The sequence below is a fragment of the Triplophysa dalaica genome, chromosome 7 (genome assembly GCF_015846415.1).
Source record: "Triplophysa dalaica isolate WHDGS20190420 chromosome 7, ASM1584641v1, whole genome shotgun sequence".
Taxonomy (NCBI): Eukaryota; Metazoa; Chordata; class Actinopteri; order Cypriniformes; family Nemacheilidae; genus Triplophysa; species Triplophysa dalaica.
Genome location: NC_079548.1, coordinates 7,994,480 through 8,007,963, shown reverse-complemented (window position 1 = coordinate 8,007,963; position 13,484 = coordinate 7,994,480). Strand labels below are relative to the sequence as shown.

Genomic DNA, 13,484 nt, shown 5'->3' with positions numbered 1-13,484 from the left:
TTGGATGAAATTTAGTGGCATCTGGCGGTGAGGTTGCGAATTGCAACCAATGGCTCACTTCACCCCTCACCTTTCGAAGCATTATACATGCCCGCATAGGATTGATATGTCGTTACATTTTCGTTTCCTTGCTGAAGCAAATGACGTATTTACAAAACGCGTTCTGTAAAGCAGTTTGTCCATTTAGGGCTACTGTAGAAACAACATGGTGAATTCCATGGAATGGAAACTGAGGTGTATATAGATAGAAATAGCTCATTCTAAGGTAATAAGAACATAATGCTTCATTATGTAAGGCCTTTATTCACCTCTGAAGACATAATTGTGTATATAATATTGCATTTCTGTCAATAGATTATGAATGCCCAGAGTAGTCAGTGTTGGCTTGTGCCTCCAGACCAACACATTATTTACACATGAACTCATTCTGGACACTCAGTTCTCTGTTTTTAAAAGCACTGATGTCTGTTTTTCATGAAAAGCTGTTTACACTTTAACAACACTCTATCAACCATGAGCACGGCGCAGTCATCGGTCCAGTCGACCTGTTTACTGTCTCAGGGGCCCTAAGGTTGTTGGCACCATCTGGATTGTCATGTGTGGAACACGTCGGGCAGTCTAGCGAGCCAGCATTGGAAACTTAAACAAACTCAGGGTCGTCGTATGTGTTTTGACCAACAGCTTCTGTCAACTTAATCGCTGTGCCATTTAAAGCCCCAAAGCATCAAATCAAAGCAGAATGAAGGGACTTTCAATTTTTCCATGTGCGTAAGAGATTCTTTCAAGGAGAATTGGGTGCCAGCCTGAGGATTGAGTACAGTTTGGCTTGTGCTGCATGCTTGATGTTTTATAAACACAGAATAGCTGTTAATGCAGTTCAATCAGTTGTTTTGTTTTGACACGTAAAACCTGTGAGTTCATTCTCAGTTGGCGCTTTATTTAAAACCATTCTTTCTGTTGTTTTAGGGTGTTGCTGGTGTTAATATTTGAGATTTCGGGTGTGTTAGTATGGATTATGTGTGTAAAGAAAAAAATGTTTGTGCAGTGAGAAAGCACACAATGTCTTATTAAGGGAGGGTGCAACATTAAGGGTGTTGCAACAAACACCTTTGGCCTTGTGTCAAGGTGGATGTGCCAATTAAACTTGCTGTGGTAAAAAACACTTGAAATTAAAAATTCTGTCATCATTAACTCACCAAGACGTTTATCCAAACCTATATATTTTCTTGTTGTGCTAAACACAAAGTGTGATTTTTGGAGAAATGTTTGTAATCAAACAGTTCTGGGCACTATTGACTACCATAGTAGGGAGTAAAAAACAACTATGGTAGTCCATGATGCCCCAAAACTATTTGGTTTACCACATTCTTTAAAAAATCTCTTTTGTGTTTAACAGACAAAAAATAAATTGATAATGCTTTGGAGCAACTTCAGGGTGAGAAATTATGATAGAAGTGATTCATTCCCCCAAAAATGTTGAGACAACAAATATTTCTTCTTGAGCAAATCATTTGCATTGCATAAGCAGTTTAAAAGGAAGGACTAAAACATATATATATTTTATAAATTGCTAAAACCCAGCAGCAATGATATCAATTCTACCCTTTGAAGACCCAGTTATTCAACTTCTAAACTTGAGTTCACACATGTTCCAAGAGTCACAAAATGTTCAGAGTTCACCAACATGCAGGAGCATGAAGGACTAACCCATACGTTTCTATGATGACTGTTTTAACAGACCAGGAGGTTGACGAAAGTGGAGCGGCAGCGTTTCAGTGAAGAGGTGGAGATGCTCAAATGCCTTCAGCATCCAAACATCGTCCGTTTCTACGACTCCTGGAAGTCCACCATGAAAGGCCAAAAGTCCATTTTACTCGTGACAGAGCTCATGACTTCAGGAACCTTAAAGACGTAAATTCACTTCCGTAAAATTTCTCTCCATCAATTGCAAACAGACATCAAAAAGCTGAAAGGGTGTCTTGTGTTTATTTGCTGTAGGTACCTGAAAAGGTTTAAAGAGATGAAGCTCAAGCTTCTACAGCGCTGGAGTCATCAGATCCTCAAGGGTCTTCATTTCCTGCACACACGAACGCCTCCAATAATCCACAGAGATCTCAAGTGTGACAACATCTTCATCACGGGCCCGACAGGATCTGTTAAGATTGGTGATTTGGGTCTTGCCACACTCAAGAGTGCCTCATTTGCCAAAAGTGTCATCGGTGAGTTAAAATCTGTCTTAAATATTCACAAAATTTACTGAAGTGATTATAACATTGACATGTTTTAGAGTCACTTATGTTTTTGGAGAGAAACAAACACACAATTTAATGTTTATTGTATAAACAAAACTTGTGTAGTGTGTACATATCCAGCATGTTATTCTTTTATCCTTTGGAAAGTTACAGTACTTCAAACAGCACAACCTATACTATCAGTTTGTTTGTTTACTTTTCATGTTGTATTTATGACACAACAAGTGCTTGACACAGAAGTCTCTCCTCACAAGATGCATTTCCTGCAGATAACACGTTAGTTTACTGTCGGCTTTACATGTCTTAAAATCTGATCTGTTCAAACCCAGATTAAGTTCACTCACATGAATAAGTAAGTGATGTGTTACCAGATACAACTGTAGCGCATCTACTTTAACTAACCAAGTCTGACACTCAAAGTTGGTCTGAAGTGTTTGTGGAAATTGAACAGGCATTAGCCTTGAAAGCAAATGAAATGTGTTGAAATATACTGTGTGTGTTTGCTGGATGACTGCACACTTAACTCTTTCACCGCCATTGACGAGTTATCTTACATTTAAAAAAACGGTTCCCCGCCAAAGACGAGTTATTACGGCAATCAGTGTTTGTACTGTTGTACAGCAGATAGCGCTGTTACACACCTTTGGGAAAGAATCCCAGAACCTAGAACGTATATTTCTTATCGGTTTTTAATGATTGTTCTGAGTGTAATCTGGGCGATATCTTTTACAAAAAGCGTTAATTATCTGTGTTTATTCAAAGTGGTGCATTTTTGATGAGACCTACCCTGTCATGATTCCACTATCATGCCATGTTTATTTCTTGTTGTTTGAGTGGAATCATGGCATAACCTATGGTTTTGTGTGAGATTGAGTGATCTTTCTCGTGTCTCGTCATTGTTCCCTACATCTCGTCCCTCGTCAGCCTCTCCTTAGTGCCAATCCCCAGCACCTGTTGCTCGTTAACGATCCTTTGTCTGTCTCCCCTATAAAGAGTCCTCATGTTTCATTGTCCTGTGCTCGTGCATTGTACCTGTACCTGTACGTGATACCTGGTCCTCGTCTGAGCTGTTCCCCATACTTTGTCTTATGCTGTTGTTCCATTCGTATTTAGTAAGTTCAGTTTTTGTAGTGTTTATATCAAGTGTTTGTTTTCTTAGTTAAGTTAGTCAGTGTCCTTGTTTATCGTTAAAGTTATATATATATATCACTGTCCTGTTTTACCCCATCGTGGGTTTTTTTTTTGATTTATTGTTAATAAATATCTTTGTTAACACCTTCATCCGCCTTGTCTCTGCCTGCACTTGGGTTCTCACGCCATGTCTCACCTGGAGAGTCATGACATACCCACATCTAAGGAGTGATAAAAAAGGACAAATGAAGATAGATGAATACGGTTTATTTTGTTTAAAAGCAGAGACTCTGTTCTTTCATTGGACATATTCTTTGTCCATATATTCTTTACAGAAACTGTACCGTGAGCCATTAAAGTTTGGTGAAAATGTTGAAAAACGCTGGCGTGGGCTGGCAACTTTTTTTTTAAAAGGCTAGCGGGGAAAGAGTTAACAGACGGACACTTTATGGATCGGGCCTTGTTTGTGACCTTGCGTTTTATTGCACTGTAATCACTCTTCCTCAGCTAAGAAAACTTTATTGTCTCCTTTGTTTCAGACTTAAGAGTTTTTATTTCACTTATTTTACATTTTAATGTACAGACACAAAAGGGACATTTAGAATTTATGTTGATAGACCGAATGATTTTGGAAGAATTTGATGAGAAAAACTTGAGGATGAAATCTGTGAAGTGTTATTGCAGATTTTCACATCTGAGACTGTTTGAGACATTCTTGAAACCACACTTGGATGGTACATGCAAGCACATTAAACAAATCTGTATTTTATGAAAGTGTTTTTAAGAAGTGGGAAAAATACTAGATTTTTTAAATGCAATTAAATCAGATCTCATATTAATCTTAAGTATCTATACAGTAGTATTGCATACGTCGTATCTTCGAAGAGTGTTATAGATAAAAAATAGATACAGGTGTACGATTATTTCCGGACTAACACGAGCTGACGGAACTACAGCACCAGCACACAATTATGCACGTAAGTGCTGCTTGTCAGCAAAATACAGACACATGACTTAGTTTGACTTACCGCGTGCAGTTCATGTCCTGCATCTTTTAGCACTGGGACCGCTCCATCTATCAGTTTCAAATGATCTCCTAATCCAGCGGTATATCCACCTTTATATAACAATCCATCACTGAAATGTTGTGAACAAATACACACACCTAAACTTCAGTATCGCAAAAGTAACGAGCATCCAGCAGTGCAGACAATCTTGATGTTAAGCGGTTCTCGCTCTTCGGTCGATGCGTACGTGTTTCGTAAATACGTTATTTCCTTCTGCTAAGCAAAAATACAATCTTAGTTCTGTGCAGCCAGCGTAGAGCTTCCAAAGGGAGGAGTGGAGTAAGCCATTGGTTGCAATTCGCAAACTCGCCACTAGTTGCTACTAAAATCTCCACATAGATTCTTTAAATATATCTCACTGGTTTAGTCCAGCTGGTTTGATCTAATGTGTTCTGTAACAAACGTTTTTCTGTTGGCTTTGTTCGTTATTCCCACACAGGAACCCCAGAGTTCATGGCTCCTGAGATGTATGAGGAGAAGTATGATGAAGCTGTGGATGTTTACGCCTTTGGCATGTGCATCTTGGAGATGACCACGTCAGAGTATCCTTACTCAGAGTGCCAAAACGCTGCACAGATCTATCGCAAAGTGACCAGCGTAAGTCAGTCCTCACACTTGTATTACAACGGTGACACAGATGTCATAGCCCTGGGCTTCCATTTCAGTGCAAGTCATTTACTGTTCTGAGATAACTCTGCCATGTTTAGATCACACTTTTCACACACATTTTTATTTAACCACACGTATGGCTTTCAAACATTAATTTTGTGTTTGAACATTTTAAAGATCCGCCCACTAATTCTGTTCTATCTTTAATCCTACACACCCAATTCATTGGCTTTCTCCCATTTTAAAGCTTCATCTAGATTAGATTTACAACTCCACTAATTGATGTTTGAGGGCTTTATGAGAGTCTCTATGAATCTCTTAATATCAAGGAGACAAATATTGCATCCCTCTTCAGCTCCATTACAGACTTATGATAAATCACCTAAACCTGAATCAACCTGAATTCAGTGTGATTTCTCATCACAGTACAGCAATCTGTGATTTTTTCCATTGCACTTATATATGCGATGCACTTTAACCACAATTTTGGGTGAGCATCCAGTTGCATGATTATAATCTCTTCCATTATGCCTCTTCCCGTACTAGGAAGGACTGTTTAAGAGTCCAACCAATCAGAGTGTTGACATGGATAATATATAAAGGAAAATCCACACAGTTTTACAATTGTAGAACAACACTAGCAGCATTGTTTAGCAAAGAATCCCCTACAGGAGATTTATTATTTTAGTGGGAAACCCGCCGATTTTTCCATTTTATGTTCCTAAAACCTCACATAATAAAAGGACTGTAAGTCTTTTTCCCCAGTCATGATACATTTAATGGCCAGCACATGTTGAGAAAACACTTCCAATTAAATTGTTCTACCACTCATATGGATTGTTACCATCTAGTGTATCAGTTACCTTAAAGAAACAGTTCACCCCCTCAAAATGTTTTGTCATCATTTACTCACCCTCAAGTTGTTCCAAATCTGCATAAATTTGGTTGTTCTGATAAACACGGAGACAGATGTTTATATTACATTTACATTTAGTCATTTAGCAGACGCTTTTATCCAAAGCGACTTGCAAAGAGTTTAGGGAGTAATAAGCGATATGTCATACAGGATCAGTAATACAATAGGTGGCAATACAAAGTTACTGGTTTCAACAAAAGCTAGACCCCTACCTGTTGAGAGAAATTTGGAAGAGTGCTTATAATCAAATAGTTCTTGGCCACCTTTGGCTACTTTAGTAGGATAAAGTACGATGGTAGTCAAAAGTTCAACAGAAATGGTTGCTTTCCTACATTCTTTAAATATCTTATTGTGTGTTCAACAGAACGAAAAAATTGAAAGCACTTTTTACTACTATGGTAGTCAATAGTGGCCAAGAACTGCCAAGGAATTTATACAGATTTGGAACATCTTTGGGGGTGAGTATGAGACAGGAATTGACATTTTTGGGTGAACTGTTCCTTTAAAGGTGCAGTAGGTTTTTTTTTGTGAGCTTTCAGTTTTATATTCAAAATGACAGAAACTTTTGATATGTTTGAAATAATAAAGACTTTGTCAGGATACCTCGGAAAATGTGGACGAATGAGCAAAAATGATCCAAAAATCCTCATGAAGTTGATGGAGAAGTGTAGATTTTAAATAGACTAAAACCTATCAAACATTCATGTTTCATATTTTTTTTTTTTTTTTCTTAAACACGCTATTAAACATAAACTCATTATTCTACTGGATAGAAGACTTTTCACACTTTGGCTTGTGTTCATTTCCTCATAAAACTCGCTCATTCAAGGTCATTATAGTGTCCTGTCCTGCATTACCGTCCAGTGTTTATGTCATTACCACCAATCAGCACGTCCTTTGTTCCTGTTTTCCTTCATACATTAGTGTTTTGCCAAGGTTAGGCCGTATCAGATTCAGCGGATAAGGAAAGAGGAAGTAAACCGTGAATTAGAGAAAATCATCTGTTTGTCTGACATAACAATCTGACAGGCAGCTTTCATGCTGTTGTTCCTGATGTGATTCGTGTGTGGCTGTGCCTTTGAAGTGAGCGTGAGAGGACATCTTTGTTTTTTTGATAACCAGAGAGACAGACATAGTTCTTTTCTAAAGGCCAGTAGCGGGCTGCCTATATAGGCATTATTTTAAGACATTCTAAAGGCCTAGTGAGCTGTCTATGTAGGCAACTTTTTTAGACATGATTATAAGTATGCTTCAGAGAAAAGGCTGTTAAAAACAGTAGCTGCTGTAAATAATAAAGTACCACATTTTAATTAAAAGGCAGTATGAAGTGCTTTGTAGTAACCCTTGAAAATAAGTATACTTTTAGTGAAGTGTACTTACTAATACATAAAACTTTCATTTTACATACAGTAGCTAAGTATGCTAATATCAATTTATTTGAAGCGTACTTAATGTTATACTTCATTACTACTTGGCACACTTTTTAGTTGATGAACTTTTATATTTATATATTTAAGTGTTACTGTAGACTGGGATATAAATTGAGGACACAACTAGTTTACAACTAGTCAAGTAGAGATACTGATCATTTTCTAGTTTTAGTGTATCTCGGTAAAGTACCTGTTTGGTAGTTTTTATACTGCACGTATACTTGTAAGCTTTATGTAAACTTAACATCGTACCTACTTACATTTTATTTTCACTTTAAGTACACTACTATGTGCCTGTTAAGGGATTCGTTATTATACTTTAAATATACTTTTTAGTGTACTTTAGATTTGTAGCAAATCAGGTTCAGTTCCACGCGTTTGATCTTCTCTAAGCATGTAAGTTTATGTGACAGTTTATGCGACAGTATGTAAAAGTATGTGGAAAAAAGTATTTATGAGGCTACTCAATCAAAAGTGTAAACATAACTACATGCCAAGTATACTTAGAATACCTCAGACTTTTATGGAATACATCTCCATTAGAAGGCTTTGTACAAGTATAGACTTCAAATTTTACTTTATTTTTTAGAAGTACAGTATATAAGAAGTATGTTCTTATACTTTAGTCTATAGCACACTTAAATAAACATCTTTTTTGTTAGGTAAGGCAATCCTATAATGCATTGCGATGAGCTCAATGAAAAGACGTTTTTCATTCAGATTTCAGAGCTTTTACATCCCATGTCTTCCACACACACAAGACACAGATGAAAAGTATGCATGTATGCATGAGTGTAGGGTAAGGATTGGTGGTGAGCAGAGGAGTTCACAGGGCCAAAGTTGAGCTCAAGGGGGTAGAAATGCATCAGCCTGAGCATCAGCTGACCATGAACCGCATCTGAAAGACACATTCATATTCAGTTTCTTTAGGCTGTTACACTTCTCTATGAAAATCATCTTCTTTGTCAATGGAGGTTGAGAGCGTGTGGGTTGGGGGGTCATTTGAACTTGGTATGTTTACATGAACAAGAATGCGGCTGTTGTTTGTAGATGGTTGTGTTCTGTTTACACTGTGAATGGTTTTTATGGTCTGTATGAACATTTAACAAGTTTTTAAGAGGAGGAAAGGAAACGGAGTGTTGAATTGTTTCCCTGGGCTCAGGAAACACAAAGAGCGTTTCAAAAAAAAATTAAGCACATGCTCAAGGGCAGGAGCTATTTTATCTTTCAGTTGTTTCTTAAAGTGCAGTGAGAATAAATGGATTTTTAGGCGATACGACTGTTGCAACATTGACATAACATGTAAATAAAATGTAAAACCACAACAAAAAAACTTCAACGAACACAGTTACATGCACGTGCTGTATTTACAAGTTGAGCCTGCATATGAGCGCTGGGGCCAGTTTCATAAACGTAGACTGCTTCTTAACAACTACTCTCACTGACTTACAAATATTTAAGACCAATCAGTCTTACTTTTCAGATTTCAATTAGACCATTCTGCCCTTTTATGTAACTGACTTATAGAAGTTACGAACAGTCTTGAAGAAAAAAACTAGATGACTAACTTGTAAGAATAGTCCAAGTAGTTTATGCAACTGGCCCTGGTCTAAACTTTTGGCTAATTTCTGCTTCTAACTTGTTTCTCCTTAGTAAAATATCATTGTAATCTTACATTTATCTCCTCCAGAGACGGTAACCACAAATTGACCATGGTATTGTAACAGTAACCATAGTTTAACCGTTGTGTTTGTGGTAAAACTGTGGTCATACCAAAGGTAATCAATTTGAGAAAAAACATGGTTACCACACTTTTACTCTAGTAAAACCATGGTTAATTTTCATAAGTGTTCAATAAAATTTGTGAAACATACTAGACAAATGCATTTTGTCTCATGAGGTCATTTTATCTCAAAGAGCAGTTTGCAAAACAATTTCTTTCTCTGAGGGGTTTTTCATGAAGGACAAGGCATATCAGCACAGAAAAACATTTTAAAAACAACATTCTCCCTCCAGACAGCTGTTTCTATTTGTGTATTTGTTTGGGGCAAGTACCACAAAACAGACTTGATTTTGTGAAAACAAAGCCTCATACAGTACATTGAACTTTCATATTTAGAGACTTAAATGCATTGACTCCCAAACAAACAGTTTTGCTGTGTTTGTTTTTCAGATAGCACATGGCTGCCGGGCCCTCAAGGGAAACTTTATGCACTGTGGGCTCATTGCACTTAAAATTCTTGTGTTGTCATGCCACAGCTTTTTCTAGGCATTCCTGTGGTTACCATGGCAACGCAGTCCCTTATTTAGTTTTCAACCCATCAGTCCTTCTTACCGCTGGCAGTCATGTTTTAAGGTAAAAAACAAACATAATATCTCTTAAAATCCCCAGTCGGTCAGCTTTGGAAAATCTGTTGTATAATTCAGTCACTTTAAAAAAACTTGTGGCTTTCATTGTGTCAACAGAGTGCGCTGAATTTACTCCCATTATTGTGACGTTGTGTCACATGGTTCGTTGTGTTGTTTTTATTGTCTTGTCTTCAGTTTTACAGCGGCTCATAAAATAATACACTGACGTAAGTGATGACGTGCTGTCGATTTCAGAACGCTCTGTGTCGTTCTGTTCGTCTGGATCTCCGTTGTTCCAGTAATGCGATGCTGTTGTTGTCACGGTTGCATCTAATTAAGAGTAACACAATTAGTCTCTTCCACAAATCTGTCTGCTGTATTGCCATGGGGACAGATTTCTTTTCTTGAGGGTGTGGAGGCGTTAGTACAAAACTTCCATATGCAAAGTTATTGGGAGGGCAAAAGGTTTTATATCACCTGCAAATCACAAGTGCTATTTTTACACCATAACAGCGTTGCTATGAACACTGTGTCCTACGCATAGATCACATTTTAATGAACTGTCGACACATGAAACATTTATAGAGTATTGTGTTATCCAAAGAACCGAAGAGGAACCAGTACCTGATTAATTGTGTGATTAAATGTGCATCAGAATGTGTGTGTTCGTGTGTGTGTGTGTGTTTGCAATGGACAGAGAGATTACAGACTGACCCAGCCATTGATTATTTCGGTGAGTCGTTGTGGAACAAGTGATGTCATCGGAGCATGTTTTTTTCCCTGCAGCTCACAGTAAATGGAAAAAAACACAAACACATAAATTGTACAAATACACAGTATCATCACCACTTTTGTTTCAGATAGGACTGTTTTTTTTGATAATGTTCATGCAATATGTTTTTAAAAGTCAAATTCATTTGATTGTTTTTTTATTTAATGTTTTGGCTTTTATTTGGTCAGTGAATCACACTCAAAACACAATTGCAGGGATACAAAGAGAGTTTGTAACCGTTGGAAATTTGAACCGGTGCTGAATTATTTACAATACTACAATATGTGTAGAATTACCGTGATATCAATAATCATTGGGGTTGATATCACGGTTATTGCCATTAGTGGTATGATGTGACACCATAGTTTCAATTACTGAAAATTAATGTCATGAATTGTCATTGTTTTAAGGGGCTGTCTTGGTTAACTTGGATGAGATCATTTTTGTTTACAGTAGTGTTGCCCAGTGCTGATGTTTACAAGGTTTGATTTTTTATTAGGAGATTTAGTAGTTTATCACTTCTGTTTAAAGTCTTCTACATGTAAAAATTTTGGAATAAAAATAAAGCCTTGATATTGTTCTTCATAGACGGCTCACATATTTTTCTTAAAATTGCATAGAAAAAATGCTTAATTGATGGAAAACAATAACATCATGAAGTTTTAACTTGTTATTTCCCTTCCAAATTTACCTTAAGTCTTTTGACCAAATCTGTTGATCTGAGCCATCTTATCAGCATTTGCATTTAATTCACCCCATGCTGTTGTCCTGGTAAAAGCACAGCAGAGATGAAGGATTTCCCATTTATCGTGATGTCTGCACCTGGCAAGATGATTGTGGTCACTTAGCCGAAGCGCTGGAGAAAATTGAGCCTGCCTTGTGGCTGTAATCAAAAGCTTTCAGCTTAATTTATTGACACAGCGTGAGAGTAAACCTCATAATTAATGTTGCCTGCACAATGAACGAAGATCTTGTCGAACTAATCTATGTTCTCATACGGACCCATTTAAAGGTGAGCCACTCTATGCTTTAACACATGTTTACGTGTTTATTTGGATAGCACGTTTTTGATCTAATGCTTGATCGTTTTTGAGAACATTTGTTGTTTATTCGGGTTTGTGAAGCTGAAACATTGCGTAGCGTGTTTGCTCACGTGAGGCATTTTTATGTTGACGCCCAAAAGGTGCCGGGACCAAGGGCTCACAGGTTTCTCTCTGATAGGTTTTCATATACTCATGGTCTGTTTTTTTTAAATCGTCACAGATATTTCTTCAAAAGAAAAAGAAAGGGGGGGTTGTTGTCCTGCAGTATAAGTGTAGGTATTGAAAACTAATGTTTAGCAACGTGATTTGGTTCTTGAAAAATGTTTGATGGTCTTATATAAAATGAGCACATGATTCTGTTGACATCTCTGTAGTAGACCATCACATAAAGCCTGCGTCTATTTTTGCTGGATGTAATGGTAGGCTTGTTGTGCAAATGTGATGTAATCAACCTTTCTCAAGGCATTGGAGAGGATGAAGAAGGTGAGAAACCGAGAGCAAAACCAGCGAGAGAAACAAAAGACACAAAACAGAATGGTCTCAAAGGGTCTTCACAGAATGTCATCATCAAGCATCTAACCAATAATGGACACATAAAAAATATGATGTCATTCCCTGCTAATCCCATTTAGTAACCTGTTATTGACCCCATCTGAACCGCTGATGAAAGCCTTCAAGATCACTATGCCCAAAAACCTTTTTAATGGGTGAGAATTTTGCCCACCCCACCCCGTTCAGTTGCACCTCCGTTTAGTATTTTCTGTTTTTTTCCATCTGAACTTTTCAATAGGCCTATTATCTGAAGCAGAAGCACCAAAGCGTTTCAAAAAAGTTTCTCTCCGTGTTTTTTTGGGCAGCCTAGTACATGGAGGTAGCAGTAGTTCTGTCCAGCAGCAAAATGAATCGAGTTCATAAAACATTTCAGCAGTGAGTAGAAAGAGCAATCTTGGCTGGGAGAATACAGAAGTTACGTCAGAACTTTCTCTCAGGAGCATTACAGACCACTTTAAGCGATGATGTGTTGAATTTTTGAGCAAGGTACGCTTACTCCGTGTCTACAACTTGACTTATTTTGCTTTTTACTTTTTTTACATTTTTAATAGGGACAATTCACCCAAAATTCTGTCTTCAAGTTGTTCAAAATTTGTATAAATTTCTTGATGAAGACAGAGGAAGAATGCTTTGTAACCAAACAGTTCTTGGCCATCATTGACTACCATAGTTGTTTGTTCCGTTTAACACAAAATAGTTCTGGGGTATTTTTGACCAACATTGTAATTTTTTTCCCTCTACGGTAGTCAAACTGTTAAAAAGCATTCTTTCAAATATATTTCTCTGTTTTCATCAGAACAAAGAAATGTATACAGATTTGGAACAACTTGAGGGTGAATAAATAATGACTTTTTGGGTGAACTGTCCCTTTCCAGATGGACTGGAAAGAGCATAATGTTGGATTTCAGACTAGGGTTTTTCACATCTAAGTTTAATAAAAACCTGTAATAATTTTAAATGAATTGTTTTTATACCCTTTATAAACTTGGAATGTGTGTTGGCGAGTCTACATGTAAGTCCAATTGTGCAACAGCGTTCTAAAAAGCTTCGTAATCTAAAGTTGCATTCACAAAAGTCAAAAACTGTGAATGTTTTCCACAAAGAATGTCCTTTAGTGATCGACGTTTTTCCACAATAAAGCGTCTGTTCCCTGTCATTAGCTTCCTCACAGATAACACAGAGAACATGCCCTGTTAAGCCCACAAGGACTAAACGTACCACTGGCGTCATGTGTTCTGTTGACTAAATATACAGTATTCATGCACCGTATCCAAACGCCATAGAGCTGTTGAAAAGCCTTCTCCTCTGTATAGCTTTTAAAATCACAATTGTGTTATTTCAATGATGTATTGTCTAACTGCAG

The 13,484-nt window shown here is 37.3% G+C and overlaps 1 protein-coding gene across 3 annotated transcripts in view; it reads left to right on the top strand.

Moving 5' to 3' along the window:
• wnk4b (WNK lysine deficient protein kinase 4b) overlaps positions 1–13,484 on the top strand; it is a 47,312-nt gene that overhangs the window by 17,094 nt on the left and 16,734 nt on the right. For all 3 annotated transcript variants that reach the window (XM_056752701.1, XM_056752703.1, XM_056752702.1), the window contains exons 2-4: positions 1,739–1,911; positions 1,999–2,219; positions 4,890–5,047. In XM_056752701.1, the coding sequence (XP_056608679.1) occupies positions 1,739–1,911; positions 1,999–2,219; positions 4,890–5,047 (552 nt within the window). The remainder of the gene's footprint in view (positions 1–1,738; positions 1,912–1,998; positions 2,220–4,889; positions 5,048–13,484) is intronic.